The sequence below is a fragment of the Antedon bifida genome, chromosome 4, assembly GCF_963402885.1.
Source record: "Antedon bifida chromosome 4, ecAntBifi1.1, whole genome shotgun sequence".
Lineage (NCBI taxonomy): Eukaryota > Metazoa > Echinodermata > Crinoidea > Comatulida > Antedonidae > Antedon > Antedon bifida.
The window spans coordinates 31,640,167-31,652,478 of NC_136229.1; the positions used below are offsets into that span (position 1 = coordinate 31,640,167).

At 32.6% G+C, this 12,312-nt stretch overlaps 2 protein-coding genes across 2 annotated transcripts in view; one reads left to right on the forward strand and one right to left on the reverse strand.

Moving 5' to 3' along the window:
• The window catches only part of LOC144839799 (ATP-dependent 6-phosphofructokinase, platelet type-like), a 97,245-nt gene that overhangs the window by 58,670 nt on the left and 26,263 nt on the right, over nucleotides 1-12,312 (reverse strand). The window lies entirely within an intron of this gene.
• Nucleotides 2,772-6,039, forward strand: LOC144839801 (lathosterol oxidase-like). Its single transcript, XM_078695299.1, has 4 exons — nucleotides 2,772-2,814; nucleotides 4,169-4,387; nucleotides 4,509-4,641; nucleotides 4,960-6,039. The coding sequence occupies exons 2-4, from the start codon at nucleotides 4,178-4,180 to the stop codon at nucleotides 5,898-5,900; spliced, it is 1,284 nt and encodes a 427-aa protein (XP_078551425.1). The 5' UTR covers nucleotides 2,772-2,814; nucleotides 4,169-4,177; the 3' UTR covers nucleotides 5,901-6,039.

A 12,312-nucleotide genomic window follows, 5' to 3' on the forward strand; every position in this document is an offset into this window, starting at 1 on the left:
TACTTGCACAGCCGTTTCTTACAAGATTAAAAATACACGTAGCCCCCTCTATTAAAAACCTTTCTCCAATACGATTGAGAAGAGCAATTTAATAATCTTAATTTCCATATTATTTGATTATGTCTGAAGTTAGCTATTGATTCCTTATTCAAATTCAATTCAAGGAAAGGTTAACTTACAACAAATATAACAACATAATATTAATTAGGAACTAGCTAACTTCATAGACATACTGAATACTGGATACTTTAATGCTGGTTATTGAACCTTCACTGGTATCATAGGCCTAAGTGTATCGCACATAAAAACACTAAATAAATAAAACAATATAAATATAGCCTGCAACTGTGAAAAAATAAAGCTTGATTTTCAGACAAAATAAAGGTACAGCATTGGCAAAAGATAGTATATAGGCCTATATTGTATATAAATGTTGAAATTTGTAGAAAATTCATTAAATATTTTTGTTTTAATAATTGGGAGTCAAGTATCTTAACATAAAGTTGGAAGCAGATAAGACATATTTGATGTAGAGATTGTACCTGAATGGTATGCCAAATTGGCAATGTCATATTACCATCATTAAAATAGGTTGATTTATATATTTATACATTCCTAATTCTGCTAAATGTCACCAATTGGAACCGATCCCCTGCGAATGATTGTATCCTTTTCCATATCCTTTTCCAATTAAAAAGAAAATAAATAAATGAAAAAAAAATGGTTTATTGGAAAATTGTCAATTTCTTATACAACATTTACGGTAATCGCACAACATTCCAGGCTGTTGGTTTCTCAGAAATTCAAAATCGTCTCTTTCAACAACTTCCAAGTTCCGGTTACAGACATAATAATAATAATATAAAGAAACAACATTGCGTATTAGTAACTATTGATTGGTTCTTAGTAAATTAACACGTTGTATATCCATAATAATCATTAAAATACCAAGATAAGTTGCTAGAAATCCTGGATATGCAAAGAGTCACGTGCATCTCGGCACACACCTTCCTAAAATGTTTCCTTCAAATCAGGGACATTCCCATATGACGTTTTACCCAGAAGGACAACAAAGGCCCGATAGGAATTACCGGAAAAGAAGATTAAGATTGTGCTGCTCAATTTTGGGGTGGAATACTAATTATGACGTGGTGTCACATCTACATACCGTTAAGAATGTATACTATGAGTAAGCCTAGGTTCAACATTTATATTACTCTATAAACATGATTACTTTCGATAATGTGTATCATTACCATACTACTATATATTTTTGTTTATCTTCCGTCATGTAAGTCTTTTGCAAAACTGATGTGTTTAGGCCTGTACGTAGAACCGTTCGATCATGGTTCGATTGATGAAGTGCCGACCGGAGATAGGAACATTGAGGCTATAATTCCAAGAAATGATCCTTAGTTCACCAATAAAGGAAGAAAAATAATATACAGTTTAATATATTCTTTCCTCCTGGAACAATTCGAGACCCGGATTGTTTAATCCACATGTGTAAAAGGTTGTTTGTTGATACATATCAGTGTTATTTTGTTATAGTTACAGTACAAGTGTAACATGCTGCTCAATTTTGGGGTGGAATAATAATTATGACGTGGTCACATCTTATGAAGTGCCGACCGGAGATAAAAACATTTGAGGCTATAATTCCAAGAAATGATTCTAAATTCACCAATAAAGGAAGAAAATAATATACATTGTAATATATTCTTTCCGAGCTCCTGGAACAATTCAAGACCCCGATTGTTTAATTCACATGTGTAAAAGGTTGTTTGTTGATACATATCAGTGTTATTTTGTTACAGTTACAGCATGGAGGTAAAAAAATATTTATTTTTTACCTCCATGGTTACAGTACATCAGGTATATCAAGTATTTAGTTTGGATGATGAGTGTTTCTATGCGAGGTGGAATGCATGTGACATCATGCTGGTATTTATGTAATTCTTCAAAACTCGAATTAATGATGCCTATCGCCTCCTGGACATCCTCCACCGAGAAATCATGCTTTTTCTTTTCATCATATTCATCATAAAAAAAAGAACTACACACAACTTGGTTTTATTTATCCATAATTACATTAAATGATTTTAATAATTAACAGCTAATTGTATCATGTAATAAAAAACAATATTTTGCTGTGTTCTCCAATTTTCTTGTGTATATCTATCTTTAAATCAAAGAATGCCGAAGTAAGGCAAGAATGCAAAATAATGTAAAACAATATCGTAAGCAGTATAAAGAGAAAATGAATGTTTCCAAGTCATTTAATTCGCATTGCCTAAAGGTTGGTTATATCCACAAGGGAACAGGACTGTAAATATTTGATTACTTAGGGCTTAGATGAATTCTTACGCCGCTTATTCTCGCATTAACAGTTAAATGATTAGTATTTTTACGAGTCCCGAGTAGGTTGACACCATACATTTTTTAAACATTCACTCACATCCAATTCATGCATAAAGTTGACGTCCAATTGGAATCACTCAATGGGTAAATTTTCGGAACCTGGGGAAGGCTTACGACTGATCACCTGTCATAAACTTCAATGACGTCAAACTGTGTTCGCTTATATACCTAATTTTATTGGATAAACATTTTGCTCATGCGCGTGTCGCGGTGACGACATCGGAAAAGTATGACGTTATCTAGCTGTGAACATAATGATATAAGAAAACCCCCGTTTTGAAAAACTTTAGATAGCAACAAGTGCTCAGGAAAAGAAAGTCATACAGTCTCTTGTGATATACCTAGCCTCTTCTACATTCAACTAGCAAGGATAACACAGCACACAGATACACGGTAAGTGTAACACTTCTTATGTTTTGTTAGTCAAACAAACGTCATTTACATTCTTATAAATTATTATTAAAAAGTCATTACTTGTTTGTAAATTATCGAGGTTTTTTAATAATTATTTAAATATTGAAATTAAATGTGTGCACCTTTGAATGTTAGTATTTAAAATGACCACACAATAAGACGTGTAATGGCATGTCTAATTGTACGACCGTTATTGTTTATTTATTGTTTGGTAAATCAAATATATTACATAAGATTTTTTGTAATCAAATAAATATGCTTATTCCTGATGATGATCAAATAAAGATCGAAACATTGAATCATGGCTTGCCTCTCGTTATTTGGAGTTAGTTTTATGCCATGCTTATTGAACTAGTTTTAATATAAATGTTTATTGTTGAGCGGTCACATTGAACTTTTACTGTATACCAACACGGAAAACCCCTACAATACCAGGAAATAAATAACACGTGAACGGTGAATTGGCTTTTAAAGTTGAAGCTCTATTTTCTCTACTATTTCTAAAAGTTTTTTCTGGTATAGATTAAATAATAAGTTTATTTGTATTGTGGCTTTTTCTTATTCTCACTGAATTATTTTTCCTCAACAACTTTAGGCCTACCTTTTGTAAAATAAATAGACCTAAATTGTTCTGCATATGTGCTTGGGACCAGAAGGTTATTGGTTCCAATCTCGGTTGAAACAGTTTATTTTTCTCATTCAAATAGATTATATTGTATATTGGAAATTAATTAATTTATCTTACGATGTTATTGTATATATTTTAACAATATCCTTAATCATTAAAACCACAGAACTAAACCACAGCATTGATTGAAAATATTAGATAGTATAATTTTTTAAACTTTAGGCTGCCCACATGGTGACCTGCAGATTTACTACTTGTTTCCACATGATTTCGTAGATTTCTGCTTGTTAATTCGAAAATGAGTGTAATAAAGCATACACTATACCTTTAATACAATCATAGACGTCATCGCAGAATGTGGTTGTAATCACCATTAAATATTTTGTCAAAACAAACAGTTTAATAATTAGTGAATCATTTAAATCCAATTACAAACGTTGCTTATAATCCAAAGTCTCGATAGGCTACAACTAAACAATTTGTGTGGGTTTTAATACAAACATTGTATAAAGAATTTGGTACACTATTCGAAAAGAATAGGGGATCGTCTCCCAGTGTACTGATCTGGTAGACGCTGCACTGCTGTCTGCCTGGGTCCGTGGAGGGCCTAATCCGAATTTCTTCAGTTTTCAGTTAGGACCAGAATACATTTAACATTTAACATTTTAAGCAATACTCATGTGATATGAATATTTTCTTTTATAGACTGCCATAATGGATATAATCTTGCAATACACAGACGAATATGTATTTACACCTTACATCTACCCAGCTTCGTGGGAGGAAAACAATCCTATGAGACAGTGCCTCAGTCTATTTTTCATCACATGGTCGATGGGTTATATCTCGTATCTTCTTGTAGCTGTTCCAAGCTACTTTCTTATATTCGATCACGACATGATGAAACACCCACATTTTAAAAAGGTAAACATAGTAATTATTAATTTCGTTAAACTGTGGTCTTTTATGTTAAGGTGTTTCTATTTTCCCACTGAAAGAAAAAATGCATAAGTCTCTAACAGTTTGTAAAATTTTACTTTTTCAGAACCAACTTCGTCAAGAAATCTTCCAATCAAGTTACGCAATGCCAATCATGTTTATGATGTCCACACCAATGTACTATCTTGAAATTTCTGGAAAAACTCGTCTCAGGAACAACTACGACGACACATATCTAGGTGAGTTGACGTTTTTGATAACAAATATTATTTTGCACACTCTTTGAGAGATACTGTACAAGATATAAGTCAACTTTATTGTCAAAATCTAACAATTTTAAGATATGTGTTTGACTTTTACTGTTAAGATTGATGAGAAAACCAAATAATTATACAATAAGAAATGATTTGATTGGACAACACAGTAATAGAATATTAATTAATTATATAATTAATAATATAATATGAATAAGATTGCAGCTAATTTTGATGATGATTTGTGATGATAGTCAGTATAACTGATACATTAGACTTATAATCATATTATTTTTTTTACAGGTTATTTCAACATGGTGCCTGAACTGATTGGTATGATACTAGTCGTTGACTTTTTAAGCTACACAGTTCACCGTGTTATGCATCACAAGTTTGTCTACAAGTATCTTCACAAAGAGCACCACAAATGGAAAGTAGCAACACCTTTCGCTACCCATGCCTTTCATCCAGTAGATGGATTCCTGCAACAGATGCCTTACCACGTCTGTGTCGTTCTCTTTCCTGTCAATAAGTACCTTTTTGTGGTGTTTCTCGTATTTGCTAACATTTGGGCTGTCACCATCCATGACGGTGAATTCGAAATGCCGGACTGGATGAAATCTGTCATCAATGGTCCAGCACATCACACTGACCACCACATGTACTTTAATTACAACTACGGACAATTCTTCACCGTGTGGGACCGCATTTGTGGTTCTTACCGTCACCCAAGCACATTTGAAGGCGTAGGACCACTTGACTTTGTACAAAAGTTAGAATTACAAGAAACGAAAACAACACCACAACCACCACCAAAATACGATGTCGATGTGTGCGAATTGCCTACAGACAGTGGCGTTGAAAGTGCAGACGAGGACTTCAATGGAAGTGTATGCTCGTTCGAAGAAGAAGACATTGATGATGATGTTGTGGCACCAACTGGTATTTGTAAAAACTGCACGAAAATTGACAATGTTTTAAATACTGAATTAGATCATTTAAGTTACAATGATTCGAAATGTATACATATATACAAACAAGTTGTTTCACAAGAAAACGTATTTGTGTCGAACAGTAGCAATACTTTAAGTAACGACATCATTAGTTCACTGAATAATAGTAATAGTATACCTAATACTAATTCCACAGAAACATTGATTCGAAGGCGTTTTAGTGTAGACTTTGAAAATAGCTCAATGAACGAATTTAGGAATAAACGAAGACGATTTAGTTTTCGAGGTTGATAAATTTACCTTAAAATTAAACTACACTGCCAAACACAAGTTTTTGATGCGCGACTGGTCGTTTGTTTAATTTCTTGTGGATTGTCAGTAAATGTCACGTGATGTATGTGACACTCTAAACATTCCAGATTCTTATTTTTTAAATTTTAAAGAATTTTAAAAGAAATGTTTCAGATAAACAATGCAATATTAATATTCAATTATTCCTAATAAGGTTTCTTATTACATTTTAACCAATAGTATTTCGTAACGACTGTTTTTTTTCAGTTTTATTGGTAAAATATACATACATTTGCATACTCATAGCAATAATGATGTTTTATTACCGTAATTGTTTTAGAACACCAACCTCCATTTTAAACTATCAATGGTTAATTTTCAATAATAGAAACGTTGTGTCGAAGTTCATAATGAATTGGAATCATATTATTACCTATATACTTAATTTAAGTCCGCCGTATACTTTCATCTCGAGTTAAGTTATATTATGTAAATAAAGTAGTATAAGTATAATATTAAAATATTTATCTAATTGATTATTTATGATATATTAACGTTCATATTAAACGTTTTACTAATTTATGAATATGAGTGAGAAATAAAAAGGAAAACATAAGTATCATACAATGTCAATTTATTTTGTTGCAGCTCAGAAATCTAGCTATACATCAAAACAAAACATAGAAATAAAGAATGTGTAAAACAGACTCAACCACCATCGGCATGACCAGTGAACCTGCCTTATTACCTTATTATTCTTTGACATTCACACGGTATCATACTGTACTTACATTAAAACAAAAATTCTGATTGTGGATTTGATTTTAGGAAAAGTAAAGACATTCAATCGCGAGTGTCCTTACTTCGACAGGTATTGCTTACGACAACTACGTACGACTTAATAAACGATACTTGTAAAACCTTACATATGTTACAAAACAATACAGAGTTTTTGACAAACTTTGCAACCTGTTGGTATTCAAATCATACTACTGTACTTTTAAAATATATTAAAGTCTTGTTAATGTATTTCATAGGAACATTGTTCAATTCTGACAATTGTCATTTGCATTTGTAGACTTAAAGCTTGATATTATAACGATCATATTTTGAAAAAGAATAGGATGCAAAACAATCCAGCTGAATATAAAAAGGTTCCTAGAACAACCAACGGTAACATCACATAAGATACCAGTAAAATGGTTGCAAGATCCGTATTGCAGAAATAAACACGAAAAACGACAAAATCTCCCATGGATCAACTCTACGACAGTCAATTACTATCTGACCACAAATAACTACGGTAATATTATATCATTATGTTTGTCTGTTTAACAGTAAACACAAAAATAAGAGGCAGAATTGACTGGAATTATGGAAAACGTTGCTGCCTATCCCCCATACATCAGTATAACAAAATAATTGCACATGGACATTTCTTTTTGTTTGTTTCTCTTTTATATTTAGGCGAATTGCTAAGGATAAGCGAATTCATCACTGTCCAAGGTGGCAAATATATTATAGGCCTACACAAGATTCTCCACATAAACAAAGTCTTATTTATTTTTAACATTTATTTAGGATTAGGGGCCTATACACAATCAGGTCGTACGAGAACAACCTGAAACATGACAAGACTTGAAACCATTGGTAGCCGAGCATCATGACCACCGCTCACACCACAACATAAAATGTAACTCAGGCTTACAGCATCACCCCTGACATTCAGTAGGCCTAACTGAATAATCTCCCCACGGGAACCAGGAGACACCACCTACATACAGTTTGTTTAATCTGGTCTGGTTTAATAAACCGTGTTTACACGTCGGCCTGCCTCCTGCTGACGACTATCACATGACATTATATTGCGTTACCATCTAGTTTCCAGAATCATTGTTAATCGCTGATGCGACAGTTTCTAAATAAACATGAATGGAGATTTATGGATACATGTGTTTCGGAAATTGATAACATAATTGTAAACGTTACGTGTTTGGTATCTCGGGTCCGGGTGATGACAAACTAAACACAAATTGTTCCAAGTACACTTTATATTACGTCAACTCAAACATCATCCTAATTTCTTCTAATAATCAAACCCCACTTCACATGATCGGGTTATTAAGTTAATAAGATCAAAGTTAAAGAACATTTTTCTAGAGCACTTAAACCAGAATCAATTTAAACGTAAGTTTAACTCCGATTGTATTTAAAATTACTATTATTTACAGGTGTACTGGTTATGGTATTGTTATTATTTTAATAAGATGACAGAGACTTTTGGTAGAGCGGTTATGACAGTTGGAACCGTAATTCATAGCCATAATATCGACAAGGGGAACACTCGCTCCATGGTTCATTTTATCAAGACATTTTGTTTATGTACTCCTTATTCTTACATAATAATCATGAATATAAAATTTCCCAATATTCATTTATAAATGTTAACACATTAGTTGTTAAAGCATCCGTGGTTTAGGCCTACACTCAAAATAAAATATAATATAGGCCTATATGTCCTGTTTTAATATTAGGTTTACTTTAGATAGTATTAAATACACATGCAAATGGAAAAGGGGATTTGCACATAATATGACATTTCTTATTTGAATTGCTAAATATATAATTATATGATATTAATATTGTTACGTGAGAGGATCTTAGATCGACCAGCTCTCGGTTTCATATTACACATAATCTCACAAGTCGTTATGTGTTTATTTAATAAAACAGCATACATCATAGCGGTTATTTAAAGAAATGTTAATCCGGAAGAGATCGTATTGTAAGTAAACATTTCAAGTGAATTGCGCCGCTAACTAGTGATTTAATGACAGCTGATTGTAACGGCTGAAAACAAACACTTCTTAGAAAATTGGGTATTTATATTTATAAACACTTCTAGGCCTATGTGATTTATAGTTTGTCAAGCTACCGTATACAACCATTAAAACTTTGGTTTTCATAGGAAAAAAATTGATAAGACCTATGATATCTGAGACGAAAGTAATTGTTGTCTCAGATATTGACGTAATCTTTGTTGCCAAATTTTGCATCAGGGGTAACGATTTTACTGACATCGGTTAATGTACACAATTATTGGTTGCTATTTTGAACCATCTTGTTATAGACCTACAGGTTCTAAGGTAAATTTATGGCCAACTCAATCAATGTCTTTTCTCAAAATCGTCTCACCTGAAATCCGGCATCCACCCGCCACCCGCGAAAGTGAGTATTTCATTTAACTTTTTAGTACAATTAAATACGAACTTTAAACAGCATAGGCGACACATAGCTGACATGCACCTCGGCCTGAAAACTTTTAGTATCGTTGTGCATCTGAAACCAACTATAATAATACACGCTCCATGGTATTAAATCTTTGGAACATTTTTTAATTTAGTTATGTTTTTATGATTGAGACTAGATTATTTGAAATACAGATTGTTTTGAGTTCAACTATGATAATTTGTGGCTGACAAATCGGATGGAAATTTACTACTAGCCTACACCAGGGAAGAGTGTAATTTCACCCTTACTTGCCTACACTAAAAACAGCTCCCCACCAGCTGCTAAAACTAGAATGAACATTACGATAGGCCTATAAAACATACCGTATAAAGGTGCTGGATTACTTCCGTCCGTCAAACCGGGTAAACATACACCACGTGTTTATGAAAGTGTAAGAATATAACCTTGAAAGTTATGTAAATGGTTTATTATTATTATTTTTTGTTGTAGTCCGGGACAATCTAAATTTTAAAGAAAATAAACAGGGGGCCCTGTACGTCATTGCATGTTGTAACTCTCGGTATATTACACCTACACTAAATGTAATGATTGTTTATCTTTGCTCACAACACAGTGTTAAGTGACTATGTAAGTTCAATCTTCTTTATATAGGCCTATATATATTTTTTAATTCTTATCATTTCCTGCTTTGTCTCCATCGTATGAACACATGGATCAGTAAGATGTGGTGAGAAAGTTACACCATCCGCAATGCCTCGTTAATTACATGTGCGATTATTAAAACGTTCATCGAAGGAGTTCCAAATCCACCCAAGTCTTTGCAAACAAAGATATTTTACATTATTTTTATTTCCTTTAATAAACTTCCGATTGTGTACACATGTTGCCTTTAGCATCAATTGACAAGTGGTTATTTGTTCCTTATCAAATTCTTTCCGAGAAGTCAACTACTAAACTTGTGACTCAGTCTCCAACATGTGACATAATCGTTGCCCATGTAAATCATTTGATACTTCGGCTAAAAATAAAGTAACTAGGCCTACACACAGTAGGAAAAAAAAGAGGAAATAATCATTTAAGCACGCTTCAGGTTCTTCCTCACAACCTGGATGAGTATTCTGTCTGTTGTGGTGAGGTTTATAATAAGCCTACATAATGAACTTTAGACGGATTCGCTCTATACATACAGTCCATTTAGATACTATATCAACAAGGTAGGGGTGTACTGGGGGAAGGAAGTTACAATTTCAGCTAGTACTACGGTATTTGTGCCTTCATCATCCTATCTTATTGTATCTACACATATGTTGTTACATAACACAATGCTATTTAAGAAAACAATTACTTCCACCATTTACTTGACTATTTCCACAGCAGAAACACTTATTATTGACAAGTAAAAAAGGAAACGTATATTATATTCTTTAAGTTAATTTATGTTGCTTATAAAAGAAGACTTTTATGTAACACACATTCATTTATTTCATCGTAAATAATGTATTACCGTAAATATCCTAATATTTTCCTAGGAAAGAAAGGTAGATGTAGGACAAACAATGATTCCCTTGATGTAAAAGGAAATCATGTGCAACAAGCCTATCAATGAAACAGTTGTGTTTATTTGATTTACAGTGTGGAAATAGTGTATATAAATGTCGTTGAAAGTAAGATGACGTCAACTCTGCCCTATTGCTTGCGGATAATTAATTTCATATAGCAGCCATGTGTAATTTAGCATAGCATTGCATCATGTGGTCGATGATTTAATATATAGAGAATCATTAACAAAGTTAGCCTAATACTGCTATGTTGGTTTAATATCCAAAAGAAAATTTATAAAAGAAGACATTTATAGATAGATATAAAAACAACAGGCACAGAACATGAATTCTAAAACCCCCGGTGATATACTGACATTGAATTAATTAATTTGAAACGATAAGATGAGAAAATCTGTGAGATAGAGAAAATATATATACAATATCAATACCAGTTACATAAATATTTAAAATAAATAAAATAATAAATTTAAATGAATAATGTTAAAGCCTGATAATTAAAGTTATGTCAGGTGTAGGCTACTATACCACCAGGTAACACATTCAATATAATAGTAGTGACTGGTATAGATGCTGGACGTGTTTCAAGTTAACACCATTTATCATGAAGGTAAAAAAACAAAAACCAAAATAATGTAATGAGCGTTGTTGTTAACATTTCGCAAGCCAAGTTTCAAATATCTAAATACCCCACGTGGTTAGTTTACTTAACGAAATGAGTAATAAGCCAAGGTCATATTTACTACGGTCGTAATTATTACTCATTACTAATACTACATGCAAGCTCATCCATTCCTTTATTTCAACCCCAACCTCCACCCCCACCAAGAAAAAAAAAAGAAAAACATACAAAAATATATATATATATATATATATTACAAAACACAAGGTAAGGACTAGTTTCGTTTTCATGTTTAATTTCTGATCTCAGAGTGTTATCTGGCGTCGGAAAAAAGATCAGTAGATCATATGTTTGTTTTCTCTACACATCGGGATCATTATATATAATACACGTCAAAGTATTTAACAAAAATTGTGTCTCACCTCTATAAATAAATAAACAAATAAATAAAAGGAGAACTACCGATTCCTACAAATTATTTGTCCAGTATCGGTTAAAAACCCGTACTTAAGCTTCAGATGTGAAGTACTGGTATTTAGTATTGGAAAAGTTAAGTCCATGGTTTATGATTACTATTGCTTCGATAAAAAGTTTATTTTTGATGAAAATTGACTATTCATTTTTGTAGGCCTAATAGTAATTGCTGATCAATTAAAGGAGTAGATTAACAAGTAAAAGACAGAGCATAAAGCTCTGTCTACACTATGTGAGGTGTCCAAGTATGGTAGTGCTATGCTTAAATATGGTAGTGATATGACATCATATGGGCACATCACATTTTTGTTGTCATATACAGTTTGATAGTGCATAAAGACAAACAGTTTGACGTTATTTCTAGTTATTAAAAACAAAATAGGTAGGTCTAAATTATATTATATTACTTATTCACGACTAACTGGATTGATTGCCTCTATGGTGTGGATATCACACAGGTAAACGCCTAAAGGCGTGTGTGTGCGCATACCGATTTGTAGCTGCT

Coding starts and splice junctions, on each gene's coding strand:
- LOC144839801 (XM_078695299.1), top strand. CDS start 4,178: ATGGATATAATCTTGCAATACACAGACGAATATGTATTTACACCTTAC. Junction 4,388..4,508: donor AACACCCACATTTTAAAAAG/GTAAACATAGTA, acceptor TTACTTTTTCAG/AACCAACTTCGTCAAGAAAT. Junction 4,642..4,959: donor CTACGACGACACATATCTAG/GTGAGTTGACGT, acceptor TTTTTTTTACAG/GTTATTTCAACATGGTGCCT.